This window comes from Pezoporus flaviventris, unplaced genomic scaffold (assembly GCF_033815535.1).
Source record: "Pezoporus flaviventris isolate CSIRO_AGI_PZ_B2104156 unplaced genomic scaffold, CSIRO_AGI_Pfla_v1 ptg000036l, whole genome shotgun sequence".
Lineage (NCBI taxonomy): Eukaryota > Metazoa > Chordata > Aves > Psittaciformes > Psittacidae > Pezoporus > Pezoporus flaviventris.
Window position 1 is genome coordinate 41,337,685 of NW_026892584.1, and position 23,421 is coordinate 41,361,105.

Here is a 23,421-nt window from a genome sequence, read left to right on the forward strand (position 1 = left end):
TAGAATCATGTCTATATTAGCTTTCAAGCACTTAAATTATAAAAGTCTGTTAAGCACAGAGGGAAATCCTACCATCTGCTGCAGTCTAAAATAGTTTGGATTAAGAAGGAAACTTTGTCATAAATCATTGTTACATAAATTATTCATGTATTTATATTGCATAAGTTGGACTCTTTTTTCTGCTGTGTAGGCTTTACATAAGGGACAGGGTGTAATTTCTGTCTCTGCTCCTCAGGTGCCCATATACGAGCTGCAGAATGACGGCCGAGCCAACCTTCTGGGCGCACTGCTGTTTGCTGGGCAGTTTGTGATTCCTGAGGTCTGTTTGCCTGTGAAGACAGTCTCAGAAGCTGCTTTTCTTCCTCTAGCCAAGACACATACTTACATACTCAAAATATCCGGTAGGCAGTAAGGAATTGAAGTTAAACAGAAAGATAAATGGATTCTTCTGAGGTTACAGGCATTTCCATGGCAAAGCACATGCTGTTTCCTCAAAAGTTATATCCCATTTTGCCTATATGCAGTCTATGAAGACTGTCAGGTCTGAAATGTAGCTTGCAGCAGACTTGAAATCAGGGGTTCCCTTTCAAATATGTGGGATCTGAAGCACTTGTCAGTTTTTAAACTGAAAGTTATTTTGAAGTTCTAAAGTTGCCCTAGAACTGATAGAAGTGTCTTTTAGTTCTAGTTCCTGAAGTGTAGAGGACCATATATCTACTGTATGTGGAAGTACCTTCATGGTCTCAGCACCCTGGCTTTAAAGAGGTTGGTGCTGCACAGTCCAAAATCAGACAGAAAACTAGTCAGGTTATACCTCATTTCATTTTTGCCATGCTCTCAAAGACAGTTCTTATAAGACAATAGCAATAGCTGGTTGGCCAAGATCTTCATAACTAATAACTTTGAAGTATCTCTTTTCCTTCAAATTTCAATTGACAGACATTAAGGATCTTGAGAAGGAATCTGTTTATGTGTAGTAACTCTTGAAAGTTATCCTCATTTTCACCAGGCCTTTGTTAAGGTTTTGCACTCTGAATTTAGATATAACTGATGAACTTATTGAAAAGTCCACACTGTTTCTTTCTTCTGCCTCTGAAGTGGACTCAGGCACATTTGCTGTCTCCTAGACCATGCCTCATGAGAGGATTACGAAACTAGTTAGCTCTTAACTTGTTTTGTTCTTAAATTCTTAAACCAGTGTGTGACAGATTGCCAACTCTTTTTGAAAGGGTAAAAGTTGTAAACATCTACTAGCCTCTGAGTTACTTTAAAGATTTAGAAAACACTTTATAAAGGACGAACTACAGTATTTATCTACAGAATCTTTTAATTACTGGCTTATTCATAGACCTGTTTCTTTACTTGTCTTGCAGGTGTGCCTGTATTTTTATAATAAACTGTACAGGGGAAATAGGGTGACTAAGGTGGATGCTGCGAGTTTCAATGCCTTTTCCTCACCTAACCTGCCTCCACTTGCAAATGCTGAGGTTGATATTACAAGTAAGCAACATCTTCTCTTAAGTCTTGTAATGTATGCCACATGCAACAGAACTCTAGCTGAGAAGAATCTGTGTCTATGTAGTTGAAATACTACTTTAAACTCAAAATCTTTGAAAGCCTTGTAGCTTTACCTGTTCTGAAACTGTTTAAATATTAGTAAGACACAATTTATGACTCAACTGCATTTATCTATTGAATGTAGATGTGAGCTAGCCAGACTGAGTTTCACTAAAGATCCAGACTAACCAGAGGGAGTGTTGCCCCTGTGTCATGAAAATGCTTGCTCTGAAGATAAAAATGAAGGAGTGAGGACTGAAAGAACAAAGAATTTAATCTTGTTAATGACCATGCTGGGCTTGAAAATCAGTCAAACGATTGCAGAGTACATGCAGCTTTGTTTGATTCATGTCACTGTGTAAGATGTTTTACTGGATATGTAGGAACTGTCTAAACTGCAAGCGCACTGAAAACACCAGACCCAGAATATGCACTGGGTGAAGGTTTTCTTCCCCCAAAGTTACTCAGGCTCCCTATAATTCCTATGTTTCTGTTTTTTTAGGAGGGGAAAAACTGCATGAAGATTTCAATATCCATTTGCAAAGTCATTATCACACTTGGTGTCTGTTCTTGAATAAATTACACCCTTTATATGAAGAGAGGAGAGACACATTTGGAATCTAGCCAAATGAGGAGTTGCCAGAAAGCATACTAAAGGACAATTTTAAATCCATTATGTTATGCAAGCTGGTTTTGGGTAGGGTAGGTATATTAAAAGGGAGTAGCACTTGGTGACAGTCTCCATTATCACAAAAAATAGGAATACAAGGGGGTTCCCAAATTCTTTTGCTAGGTGCTATTAGTGGCAGTAGGAGATGTAGCCCTCTGCCATGCAGCATTCCATTCTGAATGGTTTCTACTACTAAAGAGAGACATTCTGCAATTTGGAAAAATAAGCTTATCCCTTCCACCTAATGAGTGGGAGTTATTTAAAGTTTCAGGACCCAAGTGCTGTGTTTGTAGCAGCCAGATACAAACTGAGGAAGCCTGTGAAATACTGTAGTGGTCCATAAGACATCTCTCAGAGAGTCTGCCATGTTGTATTACTGTGCTGTGTCCAATTTGGTGTATTTGAAATCAAGAGGAATACTTTCAGTTGACTGCTGCAGTAAACTGGGGAGAATCTTATTTCTTGGGTTTTTATGAACTGCATCAAATAGGGTATAAATAAATTCCATTTACTGACTGATCAGTAATGAAATCAAGCTGTAAATTGTATGCTATTTCTGTCTTGGATTTAAATGAACTGTTCTGTGATTCCTTGCTTATATTAGAAAAACGAGAAAGTTATTAAGTACTTCCCTTGGCCTGTATTGGGTCCCATTATATTTTCAGCAGAATGCCTCATTGAGATCAGTGGGGATTTCTGATTTTAAAACTGCTAGTGTGATAGGCTCTATTTTTACTTGTTTCAGTTGATTACCCAGTTAGAGTAGAATCATTTATCCAAGATGATGGTGTCAGTATTGAAGGATTGTTTCATTTTGAAAAAAACACAATTTATAGTACAGGCTAACTACTAGTGCTGCTTTATTTTGTCCAGAGTAATTGTTTGAAACATAGCTGTCTCCCTTGAGTTTGCTTGTTCAGTCCTCATATGAGGCTTTCACAGAGACAAGGAACCACTTGGGCTTTTCAAAACAAACCAAATAGATCTAGTATCTTTTAACCTTTTTTTGTTCTTTTTTTCCCAAATGGCTTTGAGTAATATGCCTTAATCCTTCTGTAGACAGGGCTGACTCTTGCTGCTTCAGCATTGTGGAGAGCAGCCTGAGGATGCCAGGAGGAGTAGCCCATGTGCAGAAACTCTTCCTCAGGCTTCCTGGTTCTAACAAAGCTGGGAATGAAAATTACAGAGAAGCAGAGGGGGAGAGGTGACAGGATGGAATGTAATGGGATCATGGTTTGGTATACAGGAATAAGGACAAGACATGCTCTTTGAGGCTAGGCATACTGTATAAAAGCAATGATCTACTTCAGTGCCGAAGAGGAGAGGGAGAAGCTTAGTTCCTTTTTCTACTCTAGCTGCTGCTCTTTTTTCATTTTTGGTTTCCATACTTCACTCTGTTACCTCCCAGTAGATTTTTGATCCTATCAATCAGCTGTGTTCTCGGCCAGATCCTAAGACACCTAAGAGTCCCATTATCCAGTTTTAGATGAGCAAGTGTGTCAGCTTCTTTAAGACTTTCAATTTAGCACAAGAAAAGCCTGGAAGAAATGAAAAATTCTAGCTCACTCCTGAGATGAATAAGAAACCTAATGCCGATGGGAAATACTTTTGCAGGAGAATCAACAATCTTTGTATGAAATGGATAATATAGGAATAACAATAAATGTTTCAAAAATCTTAAACTGAAGAGACCTTGCCTTATTTCTCCAATATTGTGAAAATAGGAGAAACAAGGAGGACTACTTGAATTGAAATGTGCAAAGATTCTCATTATATTTCATAACTGGTTACTCTTCTCTATTCTTGATTGTCCTAATGAAGCATATATGAAACTTGCTTTCTTCATCACACATTCATGTAACTTCTGGGAGTGGTGCACATGTACAGGACTGTGTGATGAGAAACATAGCTTGTGCAGGGGATGAGCAGAGCCTGTATGACTGTGCATGTAAATGTGGTACAGCATCAGCAGAAGGTTAGAAGGCCCTTTTGGGCTTGTCTACCCACCAGTCCCATTAGAAAGAAGCTACTCATCACTGGCCAAGTCTGTGTCCTGGTTGGCAGTTCTAGTTATTTATAGTAAGAAGCCCAGGTCATTTATATATTAAGGCAAGTGCCAGCTCTCTTCAGTGAAGTGCTTTTGGTCCCCCGCTCCCTTGCAAGTAGGCATGTTGATTCTTGCAACACCGCCATTCAATTTCAATATTAATTTCAGAAGATGTGTGTCGATTGTTTTACAACAAAGTGCCAAAAAAGGGGATCTGTGTTATTTTGCCTCCTTCAGGAATTTGCACTCATAGGTTGGCCTGCGCTCCCCACCCCTTGGCTGTCGCCATGAATCATAATGAGCGCCAGGGCAGCTTATATAATGGTAGGGCTCGCCCGTAGCCCTGCAGAGAAGGATGAGAAGAAAGCGTTGCTGTTTGTCTGGAGCTCTGCAATCACAAAAAGCTGTATTTCTTGTTTGATTTCATAACTTGGAGTTCAGTCACCACTCCTAAGGGAGGTGTCGCTCTTAGTTGCTGCTCTCCCATTATAAGTTGAAACCTGCATTGTGGCATAGGTGCTGTTTAACAACGGGGGTGGTGGGAGGTGGTGTGTGTTGCTGCTTTCTAGACTGTGTAGAGCTGCTTTTCTCTTTTCTTTTTAAGTCAGGTTGATGTTTTTTTTCTTCACTAACTGTATCACCGTAGTGGTGGGTGTGTGTGCGCGTGTGCGTGTGTGTGAAAGAGAGAGAATAAAGCTGAAGAAGATAAGGATGTAACTTTTTGAGCTGTAATTTTAAAAGCTGTAGTGTTTGGTACGGAAGGGGAGATTGGAAACAGTGGAGTATTGTTTATGTGATGGTTTTGTTTGGAAGAAAAACCAAAAAAGCCTTAATATCTTGAATGCAGTCTCCTTGAATAATGAAATCTTTTCTATCACAAGCCATTTTGGATACAGTACATAAATAGCCATTACCTCTTTATATATGTACATTGCGTTATAAACTTCTTTTCTGCTGTGCAACAGTAGTAGCTAGCTTACGTTTCTTCAGGTTTGTATCCATATTTACATAACGCTGTACACTATATCAGTTAAACTCTTTACAAGCGCAGACCATCGAAGTCACGACAGGTTACTGTTTTCTGTGTTGTGCCAAAACTAAATAGCCCTAATTATTCTCTTATCCATAGGATAAAAAACTGTTATGAACACCAATACATATGTTTTTTTGCACTTCACCTGCTTGTATCTGAGTTTCTTATTTAAGATCTGTTAGTGATTTCTAAGATTTTTTCTTTTTCCTTTTTCTTTTTAAATTTATTTAATAAAAGAAGATTGCTGTGGACTATAGGCTGCAAGATAGCTGGTTTATTCAGTACAATAGAGATACTTGAACTTAGCTATGCGACATAAATATTCTTTCTTTTTACGGATGTAGTCTTTGTGATGGAGGTTGCAGAGTGTGGTCTGAATTTTTTTTCCCTGCATGGTGCTCTGTTTCACAACAGTTCTGAATAAATCTGAGATGAAGTTGGGCTTTTATGTATATTTGTTTGTCTTTGACTTTTGCATTGTACTTGCGTTTTGTTCTGCCTTTTAGCCTCATTTGTCTAATGGAAAGCTGACATTTGTGGAGTCTGCAATACCAAGCATGTTACATAGGCTGATGGGGTTCATGACCAAGAGAATGTTAACTTGGGGGCAATCTTTAGTGTGTTTTTTTAATATAACTTGGAATTACATCACTGTACTATGTCTGCATGCATTACATTTATCTTAAAGAAGATAAGGGTTTTGGTAGCGCGTACTTCAAGAGTACAGGTATAGGCCTGGTATAGGTCTGTCTTCTGAACCTATCCTCTGATCTCCCTCCTTGGTGTTCTACTTTTGGCAGTATCTTAGTGATCCATGCCAAGGCAGGTTCCCTCAGTTCATTCTTCAAGTTCGTTACAGGCATTAGGGATGCTAATAGTTGCCAAACTTAGTAGTATGCTTTTGTGAAGTTTTGGCAGGGACTCCTAGCTCATGGAGGATAAAGGAAAGAAGCCTCTAATACAATTTTATTGCCATACCTTCTTATAGAGGAGCCTGCTTTTAAAGAATTAATCTGACTGTTAGAAGGTTGAAAGGATTGGATTTATTGCTAAACACTGCTACTCTTAAAGCACAGTGCTCATGAACCAGTGTGGTTAGCCAGGCCTATGAACCTCAAGCAGAACAAATGCACAGCTTTCTGCACTAACCCGTGTACATCCTGCATGCCTCTAACTCACTCTGGAAAGCTCATGGAGACCTCTGAGAGCTCCTTGGCTAGCTACTAAATCCAGCCAGGTGGTTTCAGAACAGTGGTAGCCAGCTTAGCACAAAGAAGGAAACTAGAAATTGTCTATAGTTCTGTTCTCCCATTCTCAGGGCATTAGAAATCCATGTGCTGAAGTGTGGCTTGTAGGACAAACATGTTGCCATGCCAACTGCTTATGACCTGTTTAATGATGTATGGTATCTTTAGAAAGAACATACAGTGGCTCTAGTCTTATAGGTGATTGATATATTTCTGTCCTGATTTAATGGAATGCGTAGTTTTTAGTATCTTTAGTAACGGGGCAATAGAGCAGGCTTCAATGGAGACTTTTACTCTGATTTTTTTTGCAAGTGGCTGTCTGCTGATTGCAAGAGATTGAAACAGTAATTGGTGTGAGTAACTCTCCACATGGCTGAGAGCAAGTCAGTATTACGCATGCAGATCTTTTATCTGTCTTGCTGCTTGGAAGTTTCTCCAAAATTTAAACAGCTTAAATCATGAAACAGGTAGCTTTATGCTATGGTTTACTTTCATTGAATCATGGCGCTCTGAGCTATCTGTTGGCCGCTGTTTGTTAAACCTCTTCCACTGCCTTGTAGGAGCTGTCAGCCCAACGATTGCTGTGTTCCTCCGCTGAAGTAGTAAAATTTTGAAATCAATAATGCATGACTTGGTTTCTAATAATGCAACACAAACAGACTATTAGTTAAACAGCTGGCTCCTGGCTCTAAATGTATTATCTGAGTTAATTGAATCCTTGCTATTTTATTTAATCGTTAGTAACTACCTAATAAACTCTGGAGGTGATTAACGGCAACAGTAACTGAATTTGTCATCTCTTATGTCTGGGAAGATGAAGGTGTGTTTTCTAAACATGAATCCAGGTTGGTATCATGCCAACTACATAACAAAGAAGTTCAGGTCAGTGTGTGACAAGTAAGTATCTCACCTGTGCTAGATCTGCACAGCGCTCTCTTGGTTGTGGCTTTCTCACTCAAAACTGGGAGAGCTGGCACTGACAGGACATGTTCAACATCATGGTCCCATCAGGTCTAGGACTCCGATCCTTTTCACAGCTATCAGACTTCTCTTTTGAAGAGGTTGTAGTAGAGCTATGCAGCTTTGTGTCTGATAAATAGTCCGTTTCACTAATGATCACTGAACTAAACTATTCATTTTGGAAGCCTTTGCTATAAAATGCTATTAAATTGAAGTAGCATGTATGTTAAATATCTCCTTGAAGGGCAACAACTAAGAAATGTTTATAAGTAATACTGATTTACTTCAGAATCTAGACTATTTTGGAATTAGAGCTAAAATTTAACACAGTTGGGCCTGGCCTGGGTGTGGCCTTGAAGACATTTTGTGGCACCTAATAAATAAGGTGTGTTAGATCGGCTGCTATGGCTGCTGGCTTAAATGAGTCTTCATTTCTTCTTTTCAAAAATACATTGCCTTCCATGAATCCCCTACATAAGAAACAGTTTTAAAGACAATGTTGTAAGTATGAAGTGCTACAGGTGTACTTAATGTTGTGTCTTAAATTTAAAAGGCTATTTCTCTTAACAGTAAATTGGGAAACAGTGTGGAGAGCCAATACCAAAAAGAAATTTCGAGTTCACACCAATATGAACAGGAATGTTGGGCTTCTGCGAATCTTCCCAGGAATCACTGCTGCTGTTGTAAGTGTCACCGCTTCATTTTGGAAGCAGGTGAAGGGATGCTCAATACTTGATTTGCCAGCTGAAGTAGGGAAGCTGCATTGTTTGTAGCAGTGGTTGGGGTTTTGGAGGGAAGGGAAAGGATCTGTCTTCTTCTGATAAACATTGTTTTGAACATCAGAGAATTTAAAGACTATTTTCATATGCCATAAGCTATTGATAAAAGCTTCATTGTTTTTTGTGACCATGTGAAATGCTCTACTGCTGCATATTGAGGCGTATTAGTAGATAGCTTGTCAAAGAATACACAAAATGGTGGATGGAAGAGAGTAATTATTTCTACAATTCATGCTTGGTTTTTAAGGTTCATTTTGTTTCACACTGATGGTTAACATGACCCTCAGCATTCCTATAGAGCTGAAAATGAGAAATGGGATTTTGCTGCTGAAAATGAGAGGTGGGACTTTTTTTGCCTTTAGAAATTATTTTGCAGAACTGTAGGTTTAGGTAGATTTGTCTTTAAATTTTTGTCTAATACCATCTCTGTTAAATTGACAGGTCTTTTGTGGCTGTTGCCATCTTAAATTGAATCCAGTAGTTTAAGCAGCACTCCTCAATTATATTACCTTCATTTTTAGGTCAATATGAACAGATGGAAAGGCAGAGGAATGGTATATTTGCAATAAGACTCCAACTGCATAGTTAGCCTCATAGGGGCTTACAGTGTATTGCATTTAGCATATGCGATCAGCAAGGAAACATTTAGGTTGTTTAAAATACGTCTTTCTGGGAAGAAGACTTTGCTAGGCACTCTCTTACAGTTAGGCACAACAGCTACCTGAGTAACAACTGACCCAGAGTGTATTAGAGCCTCTTTATTTTTTAATCTACCTTGAGTTAAAACAATTAGGTTTTGAGTTAAAAAACTCCAGGCTTCATTAGAACATTCTTTCCTGAAAGGTGAGACACTCTCTCTTAGGCAGACATTTGTTAACAAAACTCTTTGCTGAAGTAACAAATCTGTGCAGGGTTAGGGGTTCTAATCTCAATTAATAATTCTACATTTATTTTCTAAGGGTAAATCTTTTGCTCCACCATGGTGCAACGGTATAGCCTGCTAAAGGCACTTGAACAGTAGCATCCTTTTTCACACCAAGGTCATGACTGCAGAAAATAGTTGATTTTAAAATATATATCTCTAGGAATTTTAAAGGATGCTATAGAGTGAAATTCACATTTTTTTAAAGCTTATTCTGCAGTCCCAGTTACTGCAAATGGGGAGCACAGAAAGGCATGAGAAGACTGTAATGCATGAGAGCCTGTAAGACTATAATAGGAATAGACCATTCTTGAAAATGCTATTGCCATACATGAAAATCTTAATGTGACTTAAACACACCTTTTGTTTCTCTTCCCTGTTTTATTTTTAAACAGGTAAAAGCGTTTCTTCAGCCTCCAATTGAGGGAATTGTACTTGAAGCTTATGGTAGTGGCAATGCCCCAAACAATAGAGAAGACTTGCTGGAAGAACTGAAGAAAGCCGCTGAACGGAAAGTAGTGATTCTAAACTGTACCCAGTGCTTACGAGGGTCTGTCAAAACAGTCTATGCAACAGGGCAGGTAAGGATTGTGCAATAATTTCAGACTCTATTGCTGTGTAAAAGAACCATCCCACTGGTACGACTTGATTATATACTTCTGATAGTCCCAGTATATAAAACCAAATTCATTACCTGTAGAGATATTGCTCATAAAATAACTATATCTCAAAAATTTTAAAGTTGAAGTGTTTAAATACGTATCTGGAAACAAGATCCTGTTGTTCCTGACCCCAGTGGTCAAAACGGTCAGCTCAAATCCCACATTAGTGATTGCTTGCGCTTGTTGCATGCAGCACTCCAGGATACATTGCATTAGATAGGTAGTGTCTCCCCCAGAGGGATTCCACTGAGCTAGAAGCTAGCTTAGGGGTCAGATGATCAAATAAATATTTGGTAGGCTAGCAGTTACTTAGCTACAATGTAGGATCATCAAGAAAGTCTGCAAATACAAGCAATATTCCAAATTTTTTATTAGACTGAAGTACAGCTGAATCCAGTGACACAATGGAGAGCAGTATGTAAGGAAGTTTCTGTCTTGCAGAATGGAAATCAGCTGTGTTTAGCCAATGCAGGCTAGCCTAAAGCAGGCTTTGTGCAGATACTGTTAATATCCAGGGTATTTTGTAGTGAGTTTCTCAATTGTGTATTAAGATGTGACATCACTGGCACTAATAAGAGCTCAAAGCCATGTAAGAGTATGTGTTGCATGTGGTAGTGTGGAGGAAGCTGGTTTAACTGGCCTTTATAAAAAAACCTAGCCATTAAATAGCCAAGAAGCACTGCCGGAGGGTGACTCATCCCCCTCTTTTAGACACCTGGTTTTGTTGGGAGCAACCATGCCTCTGCTAGAGCCAGCCTCTTCATTGACTGTAAGGCAAACCTAGGTACTCTAGTCTGGTGCTGAAACCTTCCTCTTTTAACATTGGTTTTGACACAGCTTTAGGTTATATTTGCTTCAAGAACACATAGTCTGTTTTGAGGAGAAAGAAAAGGAGACTGTAAGAGTTTCTTTCGACCTCTTCAGTATCCAAGCTCAGTATTTTCTGATATGGGCAGTTATTTGGGTGTTGGTAAAACTTTTGCATAACTTAATGGAGGAGTTTTGAGAAGTTAACTTTTGCAAAGATGCCATGCTCTGAAGCAAGTAGGATAGGAATACATGGATTATATAGAACAACACAGGGAAAGAATAAAGCAGTTAGGTCAATAAGAGACACCAAACTTATATTTGAAAAAGCAACATGAGAATGAAGCCTAGCTTTTATGTGATCTTCTGCTTGAAATGAACTTCTAAAATGTATGGAAGGAAGAGAAAAACCTTTTCCATGCTTTGGTTAAAAGATTCTTCAGCTGGACACCTCTAAAATGGCTTTTTGCACTCTGGTCCAGACTGTTAGGCTGAATTGAAGGATTCTGCTCAGGTCTTACTGAACTACTTCAAGGCTATGTGGAAATGGGTTTACTTCTGGCTTCTACTTTTTGTATGAAGCATGTTTTATGTTGCTTCAGTATCCGTTGGTGGAGACTGCCCTGTTTTCTTGGCATCTTTTGAGTAGAACACTGACAATCCCAAGTCCTATGAAATTACTTCACACTTGTTCTTTCATTGCTTTCTCCTTTTCATAAGGAACTGCTCAGTGGAGGAAGTACCATGGATTAGTGCTGGGAAGTTGTTGTAACATTCAGTTTACTCTGATTTTTCTTTAAATAAAATCTTTCACAGGTCTTTGCATGTGGCTAAGCTATTTTTTACTCATTCAAGCTAGCCAGGTGGGTCAGCTGAGTCCCTGGTTTCCCTTGAAGTGTATGTTTTAATTAACTGAATATCTGGCCTCTGATCCATCTGCACAGTAGACACTTATAATTGAGGGGAATTTAGGTATAGGAAGGAAGCTGGGAAATCCCTTCCTCCTCCTCTTTCTCAAACTGAAAAAGCCCTAACAGTCTTTGGCTAGGTCTGCAGTACAGAAAGTATTTCTCAACTTCCTTTTATGTGTTTTCCCATGAGGAAACATATATGGGCCTTGCTGACCATGGCAAAGATCCTTCTGCTTTTTTGCTTTGTTTTAAATATGTTTGGGGTTTTTACTACCAGGAAGATAAGTTAAAAAGGACATCTTTTTCAGTTGTTCTTGTAAAAAGTGTGTAAACTATGTATTTTAATTGTATGTTTTAAATCATACACTGCTAGTGCGGCCTGAAAGGATCTGAAAAATTCCTGCTGGGAGCATGCTGTAGTGCTGGAGTTAATCCAAAGCAATGCCCCATAAAAGAATGGTAAATATGTCTGTGTGAGAACAGCCTACTTGACAATGTTCAAAATGCCACTGGGTTAAAGCAGAGTAACTGCAGCTTTTCAATAAAGGGAATCTGACAACTCTGCAGATAGCTGATACAGATCTGTAAGCTTTCCCTTTTAGCATAGTAAGTGACCATGGCAAGCGTTTAGTTGAATTCTTATGTGTTATTGCATGAAAAGGAATTTAAACCCATTTTTATTCATCTGTTTTTAGTATTTGCTCAGTATTTGATAACTAAAATTACAGTGGCAGTAAGAAGAGCAAGAGAGTGGAAGCACAGCTGCATATTGTGTTCTGTGTAGCTACTCATCATTCATATAAATTTTCTGTACATGCAGGTATTCCTGAATGTTATGCTAATTGGAATCATTATTCCTTTTTATCCAGACTCTCGCTGATGTTGGCGTAATTCCTGGAGGTGATATGACGCCAGAGGCAGCCCTAACTAAACTGTCATACACGCTCAGCAAGAGTAAGCTTAGCTGGGAGGAGAAGAGGCAGGTAAATATTTCAGTGTAACCTCAAAAGGCTTTAACTTTCTCATCTACTGTGCTGACTTCAGCTTAGCTGAATGCCTTGAGCTTCTGTCTTGCATTTAAAAGCAAATGGTTCTAGAGCGATAATGTGAACAGGGCATGTTTTTATCCTAAAGGAAAATACTGATAAGCAAATGAATGTATGTAGATTGGGAGAGAAAAGAATTCTCTGTATAAGTCAGGTAAAAACCATCACTGAGCCATAAAAGTGCATCTTGAAATGGTGGTAGGCTACCTTGGACATTTCTGTACTAAAAACCCATATGTAGAAATTTACATGGAAGACAGAATCCTAACCCTACTGACGTCAACAAAGATCTTGCCATTGATCTTAGTGTGGTAAAAGATTTCATCCAAGACTCATTTACACAAAGCTAATTCTGAAAATAAATATTGCCTACAGCTTCTTCCTTTACAGCATTACTCATGACAGGGTTAGGGTTTGTTTCTCTAAGAGGATATACACTTTATAAATCCATAAAAAATAGAGGATTATTCTAAGGACCAACTGTAACTGTTTTTAAAATCACAACCCCTTTAACAATGTTCTTACTGTTCATTGTGCTTAATCAAGACTTTTTTTCTCAAATTCTATAGTTATATATCATGTTCCTTTTATACAAGGATCATATAGCTCTGAATTGGATAAGGGAGCAGCAGTCTGCAGGAATGCATGTCTTTCTGTGCTCACATGCAGTGAAATCATAATCCTGACACTGTCAGAGATGACATCATGATGAGTCACTCTCTAGACTTAAGCACTGCATGCACATGTGTATCTTAGGATGTTCTGTTTTTATTAAAACTGAAACAAATTTGATCATTATTTCATGTTCAACATCTTCCAACCAGTAGCAGCTTTTCAAACAAACATATTTGGATACCTAGGATGATAAGTAGGGTGGCTGGAAGTACCACTTGTCATGCTTAGAAACAGTTTCAGACTCTGAGCTTTTGGTTGTTTGCCAAAGCCCTGGCTATGAAAAATGAGAGGAGGAGCTATGTGGTTTTTTTGGTGAGGATGGCAAGAACGTACTGTGTGCAAGAATATGCTTGACAGGAGACAAAATGCTGTGTGAAGAGTAATGGTATTGCATGTGTTTGTGTACATACACTTTAGACACCCAGGCTTTTCACTGATGTCCCTCTGGTACACTCGCTGACCCTGGAACAAACTGGCCTGTTTTTTTTTAATGCAGACTTTAATTTTCTTGCACAGAGAATTATTTGACCTGGGACAGGAGTGACTTTCCCAGCTGGCTTCCTGCCTAGGTGTGTGAGTTAAAACTTAATTTGAGATCCACTTTGCTGAGGTGAGATAGCTGCCTTACTCAGGTGAGGACTTGGAGATAGGATGTTTAAGGTACCACCGGCATATGGTACTCCTGCATCTTCATGTGCTGCCCTTTGGAATGTGTTAGGCAGTTTTTCTGTGGTGGTACTGGAACCTCCTTTGTATGGTTTGAAAAACAAAATAACTTTTGCAATTTCTTTGAATTAAGCAGGATCAGTTTCCTCATTTGACTCATTGTACATACCCACAAACAATTGTATTGGCACAAGTAAGGAAGCAGCATGCTGCACTGCCTGGGCAGGAATGAGTGGTAGAGACCATGAGAAGAAGAAAGCCTGGAAATATGTTGTCTGTGGCAATATCTTCAGCTAAACATATCACCAAACAATAGTCTCCCAAGAGACGGAAGCTCTCCTGAAGCCGTTGTGGTTATTTTAGGATTCTCTTTCAACATGAAGAAGCAAGGAATGTGCCCCCAGACACATGCAAATGGCTGCAGAGCTGGTAGGACTAAGGCACACAGGGCTTTCCATTGGGTGCATTTAGCACAGGTGCCAATTGCTAAGGTTACCTGCGCAAAGCAATGATCTCAACCTGTCAGACTCTAAAAGTGCGCCAAAGCAGTTGGTATCCTCTGAGTTACATGCATATGGGACTCTTCCAGCAGACAACTACAGTGTTGTCAGCTCTTGGAGGTTTTTTAATAAAGGGCATGCCTAGACATAAGTAAACCTGGGGCATTCCTCCTTCCAACATCCCATCTGGTTTTTGCAAACTTTCACAATCCTGCTTTTTAAAATTCTAATTGAAATAACTACGTCCTCCTTTATAGCTGCATCAGCAGCCTTTTGTGAAACAGTGCCAATATGTAAAATTGTCAGAACTGAGGAATCTAGTTGCTTTTTCTTAATGGCTAGCTTCACTCTCTGTTCTCCAGGTTTCCCAGAACCTGTTTTGGAGTATTTTCACTTCTTTATTGCCATATTCAAGCACTTGCTATACATGAATTGGCAGACTTTTTGTTGGTTTGGTTGTAGGTTGTTTTTTTTTCTTCCTGGTTATATTATTGCATGCACCCATCCTGCAAACTGTTACACGCCTGGTTTAATACAGAATTACTAGAACTACTGTAGACTCTCTGCATTCAAAGCTGGCTCTGTGGCCAAATTTTAACAAAATCTGGGCTAATTAAGCCATTTGAAAACCCACTGAAATACATGACTATTCACAGGCAGCACTTGGCTTTGTTTTGAGGCCTACATACAGAGTCTGTGTAGGAGTATTGAGGTTTGAGATTGCTGGCAAAAGGCAGCATTTCAGAATATTCTGGTCTTCAGCCTCACTCTGCTAATTACTTACTATCTTTGTGTTTTTAAGTAGGCTGCAGCTTCCCCCCCTAGGAAACTTTTGTCTGCATACACTGAAAAATGGGGTGTTTTGTTATATGCTTATTTTTGTTTCTTTGCTTTGGAAGAAAGTTTTATTTGCCTGTCTTTTGCCCCTCCCCCTTTTTAAACTTGCAGTCTTCATGGAACAGTAAATATTTCTTTAATCTTTTGTCTGCATTCAGTTAGTTTCCATAATTTCTCCAAACAATTTTCTAACTTGACCTAAGGTTTTTTTTTATTAGGCTGCTACCATATTTTTCCTCTGCTAACAAAGGATTTGATTGCTTGCTTTTCAGATGCTGAGTGAGAATCTAAGAGGAGAAATGACTGTTGTACCCACAGGAGCCAAGATCTCTCTGAGAGATAGCAAGTTTATTCAAGTGATTGCCAAATCTCTGAGTATCAGCAGCAAGGAGGTACACACTTAAATATTTAAAATTGAACTCATGTAAAGCTGTAAACTCAGTTAAATGAGACTAGCTTAAAGATGAACTGCAAAGCTGAAAGAAAATGGAACATTGGAGCTTTCATGTTATTTTTCAGTACTGAGTGTCCCAGCTAACCAGTTGGGTTAGGGAGAAAGGACACAATGACAAGCATAACATTAAAATGTTTTTAATTAAAAACATATTATCTTTTTTTTTTCCCTCTTTGTAGCCCCATCTTGAGTTTATTTTTTTGGCTGCCTAGTTGCAATAACAAGCTTCAGACAATTGCTGTAATTCAAGCTATCAATGATATCAAGAAGTGCTTAGTATTTCTGTGGTCCAGTGTATTGACAGTTTGGAGGAATCCAAATAATAATGGGGAAACCAGCTTAATTTTACATGCAGTCATAGAAGGCTGCTACTAGGGAAGCACTATACAAGTGTAACTTGTGATGTTTAGTATTAGTCCCTCACAACTGGCAAATCAGAAAATACAGTATTGGTTGTAAGATATAAGTATTTGCTTTTCTCTTGGCTTGGTTTCAGGGAAGATGGAATTTTTAGTAGCTAATGAATGCTGAATGTATGGTTCTTCTTTAGTAAGTATGAGAAATGGGAGGATATTTAGGGGGCCTGTGGGGCTTGTCAGTGGAAGTTTGGAGGTACAGGTTACACAAATGTCTGAGGAATCACATTAAGACAGTTGAACCAGTCTTGAGGTGGCTAGACTATATGGTCTTTCCCAACTTCTACCAGTGCTGTTTCTATTACTGTACTGATGTGAAACTGTGGCAGTACTGAGATGTTAATAAGTACACAGTTTAAATGGCATAAGTATATATACGTATCAGGTTATTGTAGTTTTGCCAGGGAGGAATATAAATTTTATGATGTGAGACCGACAAAATGTAAAATAAACATAAGACTTCTTTCCTTCCAAGAACTAAATGCTACCATTTTTAAATATCCAAATGACTAATTTGGAAACTTTACATGAAAGCGAGGGTAGTATTTTTATGACTTAGACATCAATCACATTAGAGGCGAGGCTGATATTTAATGTTTAATTTAATTTGTTTCTCAGGAGTTAGAAGCCATAAGAGATGCATTAATTCCACCTTTGGCTTGTGCTGCAGCTAAACTGGGTGACATTGATGCACTAAGAGCCATAGCAGAAATGGTAATGTAAAATTAACAGTTGTACAAAACATTAATTTTTAAATAGAGTTGTAAATGACAGGAGGAAGCTATAATTACTGGTAAGCAACTACCTAAGTCTTAGAATCAGACATTTCACTGTATTATCTTCTACACCTCTTTTCTTTTTTTCTCTCTTTGCTTTGGTCCTGAGACTTCAATAATTGGGCTCGAGTAAGGATAAATATATCTTGAAAATAACAATAAACTAAGACAAGTAAAATTAGCAGACCGTAGGCACAAAGCTGCTGTGTGGTCTACTGCAATAAAGAGCATATCTGAAGGGGCTGTAATGAGAATACGTGGAGGGGGGAACATGGAGAAGGTGGAATGAATAATGCAAATATGTGGAGGGGAGAGCATGCAGAAGGTGGAATAAGTATCTTTATTGGTGCTAAAACAATGCCACAAGATAAATTTTAAGTAAATTTGACAAGCTTACCATTTTGGTGGCAGAATGTAAATGTTTCGTATGCATCGACTGTTGTACCAACAACTTCATGTGTGGCCATTATCTTTGTAGCATGCAAAGTATCTGTCTTTTTGTAGGGTGGAAACCTGAGCTGTGGAGACTATGATGGCCGAACTCCACTTCATATTGCAGCCTCTGAAGGGCATTTACCATTAGTTGAGTATTTGTTGACATCTGGTGCAACTGTTTATGCTAGAGACAGATACGGATCTACCCCGCTGATGAATGCGATCAAGTTCAGGTAACAAAATAATTTATACACTTCTCTATGTAATGTTTATGAGCCTTCTATCATTCTGGATTTAAAGTCCATACTTGCGTTTGGTCTTGTTTTGTCTCAGCAAAAAAGTAAATGACATCAGATAAAGTAACAGAAACCAGCTTCATTTCAAAGAATGTGACTAGTCTAAATTAAGATTGTTTCAAAATAATATGACATGAAAGCCCATGGCAGGGGGGTTGGAACTAGATGATCTTTAAGGTCCCTTCCAACCCAAACCATTCTGTGACACTGTGAAAGCAGACAACTTGGTATGCATGCAGAATTTTAGCATAAGGTAACTTATTGCTACCTTCATGCCAAGACTTTGTCCGTAATTTCAGGGCTCCGCTCTTTGTTATGAAGCTTCCTCATAAAGCACAGCCAAACTGATCACTCCTTTTGACTGTCAGAAGTGAGCGAGCAGGACCAAGGGCTGTTTTCTTTCTGCCCTCCCCTTTCTCATCAAACGCAGACTGTTTCAATTGGCACAAAATATACCGGTAGGTTGGTACGTTTAATCTTTCCCTTCTACCAGTGCTTTCCCGAGTCTCTTGCTCGGTGACTGGTTTTTTGATTTTTCTTTTCCGCCCACTCCTAATTATATGGGATGGCTGCATGGCTCGGCCTGCTCTGTGGATTTCCTCTTCCTGTTCTTCTGGATCTCAGCAGATCTTGAATAGTAGTCATGGGCATGCAATTTACTAGTTTCTTCCATGTTGTATAGTCCTAAGGAATGGCCATAGCACAGACTATAAACGTTATCAGTTATCAAAATTCAATTTTAAAACAATTTATATAGCCTGGGGATTCATAGAGCCATTGGTCTTCTAACATGTTAGAAACTGCATGCTCTAATCTCCTGTTTCTTTGATCCCCTTTCAGTTCCTTATCTCATATTCAGTCTGTATGATGACAGGAGAGAAGGTTTTTTCTGTAAAGGAGCTTGGAGTGATAGGATTTTCATGGTCTTCATGGATGTCTCTCCCCAGATACTCCTACGGCTTTCTAACGCTGACAAGTTTACCTGGTCTGTCAGGCTGGAGTTACCTGCGTGGGAGGTCTGACAGTCCTGGTATTGCATTGGCTGCAGGAATAACTTGAAGGCTTTTTCTGTCTCAAAGACCAGATGTGGAAAACTCAACGTGCTTTCTTAACTTGAGACTTGAAATCCTGTGTGGCCACACTGTGCTATTGCCATACCTAATGCATGGTCCCCTATGGCTTTGTAGTTGTTGCTTTATCTCATGAATATGTAAGTCCTTCAGTGGCAAACCCTTAAACTCAAAGCAAAAACAAGCCCAACAGCAAATCAAACAAATAACCTTGCAGTTGAATAGAGGTGGCTCTGGTCCAATGTGAGAAAATGCTAAAGCATTAGATACCATTAGAAGTTCCTGCAAATCAGGCACCTACTTTTTTTACCGCACCCATCTACTGCCTGAGGAATTTCACATGAGCTTGTTGTTTGGATTCCTTTGCATTGCCACTCCTGTATCAGACTCTTACCATGACTCTTAAACTCTTTAAAACTGCACACCCATTTTGATATAGGGAATTGTAAAAGGAAACTGCACCATAACCATTTTCAGTTTCTCTTTTTGTTTCTACTGTTGGAGTAAGAGGAAGAGTAGACTTAAAACTAATCTTATAAATGTGTTTTTATGATCTGCTGTGTGCTCACACTGCATTTCACACGATAAGCATATAAAGGAGAATGGTAAAGAGCAGACAGCTGTATATGTGCATAATTAGATACCCACTAAAAATATTTCTGCTATAGAAATATTTAAATTCTATTTATTAAATAGTTGCATGCAGAAAGCAAAAAGATTATCCTGATGCAGTGTACAAAGAGGCAGAGAAGGAAGAGGGAAAACTGATCTTTCTGAGCAGTCAATGTTTTAAACTGTTTAATATTGTAACTTTCTCAATTTTACTGAATATTGCATCAGCTTAATCGTGTTTTGTGAGAATTAATATTTGTTTAATTGGCATTTAACTGCAGTAGAGTATCCACTCATCTTAAAAATAGCTTTCTTCCAGTTTTTTATGTCACATTTCTCAGTAGCTTGCCTTTTACCTAAGCATGAAAGCTTATATAATGGTGACTGATGTCTCTTTTCCATCTTATAATTTGTGAGGATGATCAGGAGTTACGTCTCTTCTTAAAAGCTTCTTAACGTAGCACTGTCAGCCAGCTGACTGGCAACTTGAGCTATACCAATGATAATCTCTTAATTTTTGTTAATTTAAGGGACTCTTTCTTTGTTTCTTTAGATGATAGAATGTGGAGTCCACTTCTAAATAAGAAATAAACTACTGCATTTCTGCTTTTTCATTTGTAACTGCTATTTGTGTGTAGTCTCATGCACTCTACGCATGAAGCTAAAACAGACCACTGTTAATATAGGCCAGGTGCTTGACATGTCAAAATTAGTAGCATTCCTTTAATTTCTTACAGTACCCTGAAGGGATAATTCATTTTCAAAACAATAGAATAATATTTTTTTAATAATAGAAACTCTCTAAGCAGGAAAATGTCTTTAAAAAAAACTGTGTATATTTAATGTAGTAACAGTACTTCCACTTACTTGTAGAGCAGTGGTAGAAGGTTGAAAATGGGGAGTTGCTCGTACAGTGCTGTGAGAACATCAGATTAGAAGCAGTAAAATTACCTCCCACGTAAATATGAATTTAAATACTTGATATTTTGCAAGGTTACATTTACATTACTTCAGGAAATCTAAGGCAGAGTGAAAATCTAACCACCACTGACTCCAGAAATGCTCTGAAGCCTGTGCTTGCAGTATTTGAGCATAAAATTCCCACTGATATGATGGAGAAAACCAAACAAGTAAAACTAAGCTGCCATAACCATTCCAGTTGCTAGGGGAGCAAGCATGAAAAAGAATGAAGCCAGTCAAGTTTGGATATACATGACACCTGTGTTTCTTTAAAGAGAGTTGGTGGAAGGTGTGCACCCTAAGGCCCCAATCCTGCGAACTCTTACATGTGTATTAATTTCACATGTGTGATTCATCCCTTTTTAAGTTGATTCACTTCTAATAAGTATCTGCCAAGTGAAGGCCTAAGATGATATGTACTGTACTGCACCTTGACTACTGTAGAATCCAGAACCCTCATGAACCATAAGAGTTCATATGCTTTTAAGTGGAACTCAGACTTCACTCATAACAGTGAATGCTGAAGACCACACTGAATCATTTATTTTGCTATTAATCCATTAAAATATTTGTGTATACTGGGGATTTTATCTCCAGTGTTATCAATAATGGAATCTAGCAGGGAGGAGACACTAGAAACCCTTTTTGTCTGTGTTTTCCTTCAGAGAGCAGATTAATGACAGTGAAAAGGCTAACTTAAATAACATATGCAAAATAGCATTTCTTCTACAGCAGTGTCTGAACAAGAGGCATTACAATTTTGGTAAGAACAGGGAGAGTCAGGAACAGTTCGCAGGTGACAACAGCTCCTTATGGTTTTGCTTATCAGGTGGGGCTAGACTAGACAAGCAGCTGTGCACTTCGAGTTAACATGATGGTGTTGGCCTTCCTTCTGCACCTTGGACTTTCATTGTCCAGCAGTTGCTCTGCTTTTGCTTTTATGCTGTCACCTTAAAATGGGATTTGCATTTGAACTGTTCCCAAGAAGTTCATGGTTCATGACATCAGCTGAACTTCAGGTCAGCTAAACTGTGACCCTTGTAAGGCTTTTGTAAAGCCACAGGAGAGCAGTACTTAAACAACTTCTAAAGACAAATACCTCTTATGTGCCTAAGACATAACAGTATCAGAAAATTCACAGCCAGCCTCTTGAAATAGTAATAATGTTCTTATGGTAGGTACAAGACAGGAGAAGTAGTACTCTGGATAGGACTTAAGTTTCTGCAGAATGTAAATACTGTTTGAGTGCAAGTAGGAACAAGCTGTAGTGTGACTTACCTCCCGCATAGTTTTCATGTTGAGTGATGGGAATGTGTGAGGTGGTCCATTTGCTTTCTTGGATGGATCTGTTGCTTCATAGTCACAGTATGTTGTATATAGGACTATGTTCTTCATAGTCACAGCACTAAATTTAACACTTTTAAGATGTCCAATACTATTTGTCCTTACTCTTCCCCTCTCTTACCCTTCCATTAGCAAGCAGTGTGGTATATACCACTTCCTCTTCTTCCCTCCATACCAAGAAGCATGATTTTGAATGATTCCCAGTCATCAGGACATTGTACTTCTATTTAGAAATGTTTTATTGTAAGCATTTATTGTAAACATTCTTAGGTTCAATGCTTAAATATTTATCTTATTTCAAACCGCTATTTTTCCTCACTTAAATTTGCTGTATTAAATGTGGGGTAAATGCTCCCAAATCTGTCTGTATCAAATTATAGAGTCCCACTCAGAGTTGTAACGTCTATGCGGTGTAGGTGGGGCATGAAATGCTTTCTGGAGGGAATCTCACTACCAGTGAGTAGTAATTAGTTACAACAGAGGGGAAAAAAACCCAGCTCTGTCTCTTCATTGGAATTCAAGGATACGGACTTCATAGGGGAAACACACTGAGGCAAGATAACACACAGCATTGCATGCTTTGCTGCCTTTTATCTTTTCATGCTTTTATCTTTTCATAGCTTTTATTTTAAAAAGCATTAGTTTCATGCTGTGATTTCAAATACAAGGTAGGAAACAAGGAATGGTATAGGGCAGTCATTGGAGAGTAAGCAGACACTTCCCATTTTCAGTTCTGTATCCAGTGTGAGCTTGAGTGAACAGACATATTCTACTTTAATCTATTTTATGTCAAATTTCTCTTCAGCTGACTACTGTTCTGCTTCAGTCTGAACTGAAAATGTCATATATGTAGAATTCATTCTTCATCACAGACTGAAATAGGAAGCTGTGCCATTATTTGCTGGCTCAAGGAGATTCTTGTGGATGACTAGCCATGTCGTAAGGGACCCACCTGAAAAAATATTTCAGATAGCTCAACTAACCTGCAGCATGTGCTGTTCCAGCAACACTTTGCCATGAAATGAAGAAAGATTATTTATTTTTTATGCACATGAAACAAAGTACAATTTAAAATAATCTGTCTGGTAGGTTAAGTAACCTGTGTTTGGAAAAGCAAAATGATTCCTACAGCCTTTGTACAGTTCTTTGTTTAGTTTATAAATTAAGTTCATACATGAAATGTGTAAGTTTACAGAGGATTAATACAGCCCCGTAAGGTAAATTCTCATTCTAGATGGAGTTTCCTAAAAAGAGGTACAGGGATGAGATAAGTGGTTTAGCCAAGTTCTAAAATGGAAAGGTCCATGGCTACCTCCAAAGAAAATGCAAGTGATTTAGCAGAAAGTATATGTAAGCTTACTTTTGTTTTTAATTACTACAGATGAGGTTTTAGGTAATGGGTTGGAAAAACCCACATATTTCATATTACAATGATCATAGAATCATAGAAGGGTTTGGGTTGGAAGGGAGCTTCAAAATCATCTAGTTCCAACCCCCTGCCATGGCCAAGGACACCTACTAGACCAGGTTACTAAAAGCCCTATCCAACCTGGCCTTGAACACTGCCAGGGATGGGGCATCCACAGCTTCTCTGGGTAACCTGTTCCAGTGCCTCAACACCCTATGACATGCCCAACTCTTTGTTTTAAAGTGTTATGGTGTAGTGACTTACTTATAAGAGGAACTGTGAAACTATTCCTGATATACTGGTGTCATCATAGTTTTTTTGGAGGCGAAAA

At 38.6% G+C, this 23,421-nt stretch overlaps 1 protein-coding gene across 3 annotated transcripts in view; it reads left to right on the forward strand.

Moving 5' to 3' along the window:
* Window positions 1–23,421, forward strand: part of ASPG (asparaginase) — a 49,539-nt gene that overhangs the window by 13,722 nt on the left and 12,396 nt on the right. For 2 of the 3 annotated variants that reach the window (XM_061464122.1, XM_061464123.1), the window contains exons 5-12: window positions 236–319; window positions 1,374–1,500; window positions 8,085–8,197; window positions 9,611–9,796; window positions 12,465–12,578; window positions 15,592–15,711; window positions 16,808–16,903; window positions 17,470–17,633. In XM_061464122.1, coding sequence (XP_061320106.1) covers window positions 236–319; window positions 1,374–1,500; window positions 8,085–8,197; window positions 9,611–9,796; window positions 12,465–12,578; window positions 15,592–15,711; window positions 16,808–16,903; window positions 17,470–17,633 — 1,004 coding nt within the window. Of the gene's footprint in view, window positions 1–235; window positions 320–1,373; window positions 1,501–8,084; window positions 8,198–9,610; window positions 9,797–12,464; window positions 12,579–15,591; window positions 15,712–16,807; window positions 16,904–17,469; window positions 17,634–17,995; window positions 21,018–23,421 lie in introns of those variants that run through there. The other variant, XM_061464124.1, reaches the window with a different exon arrangement.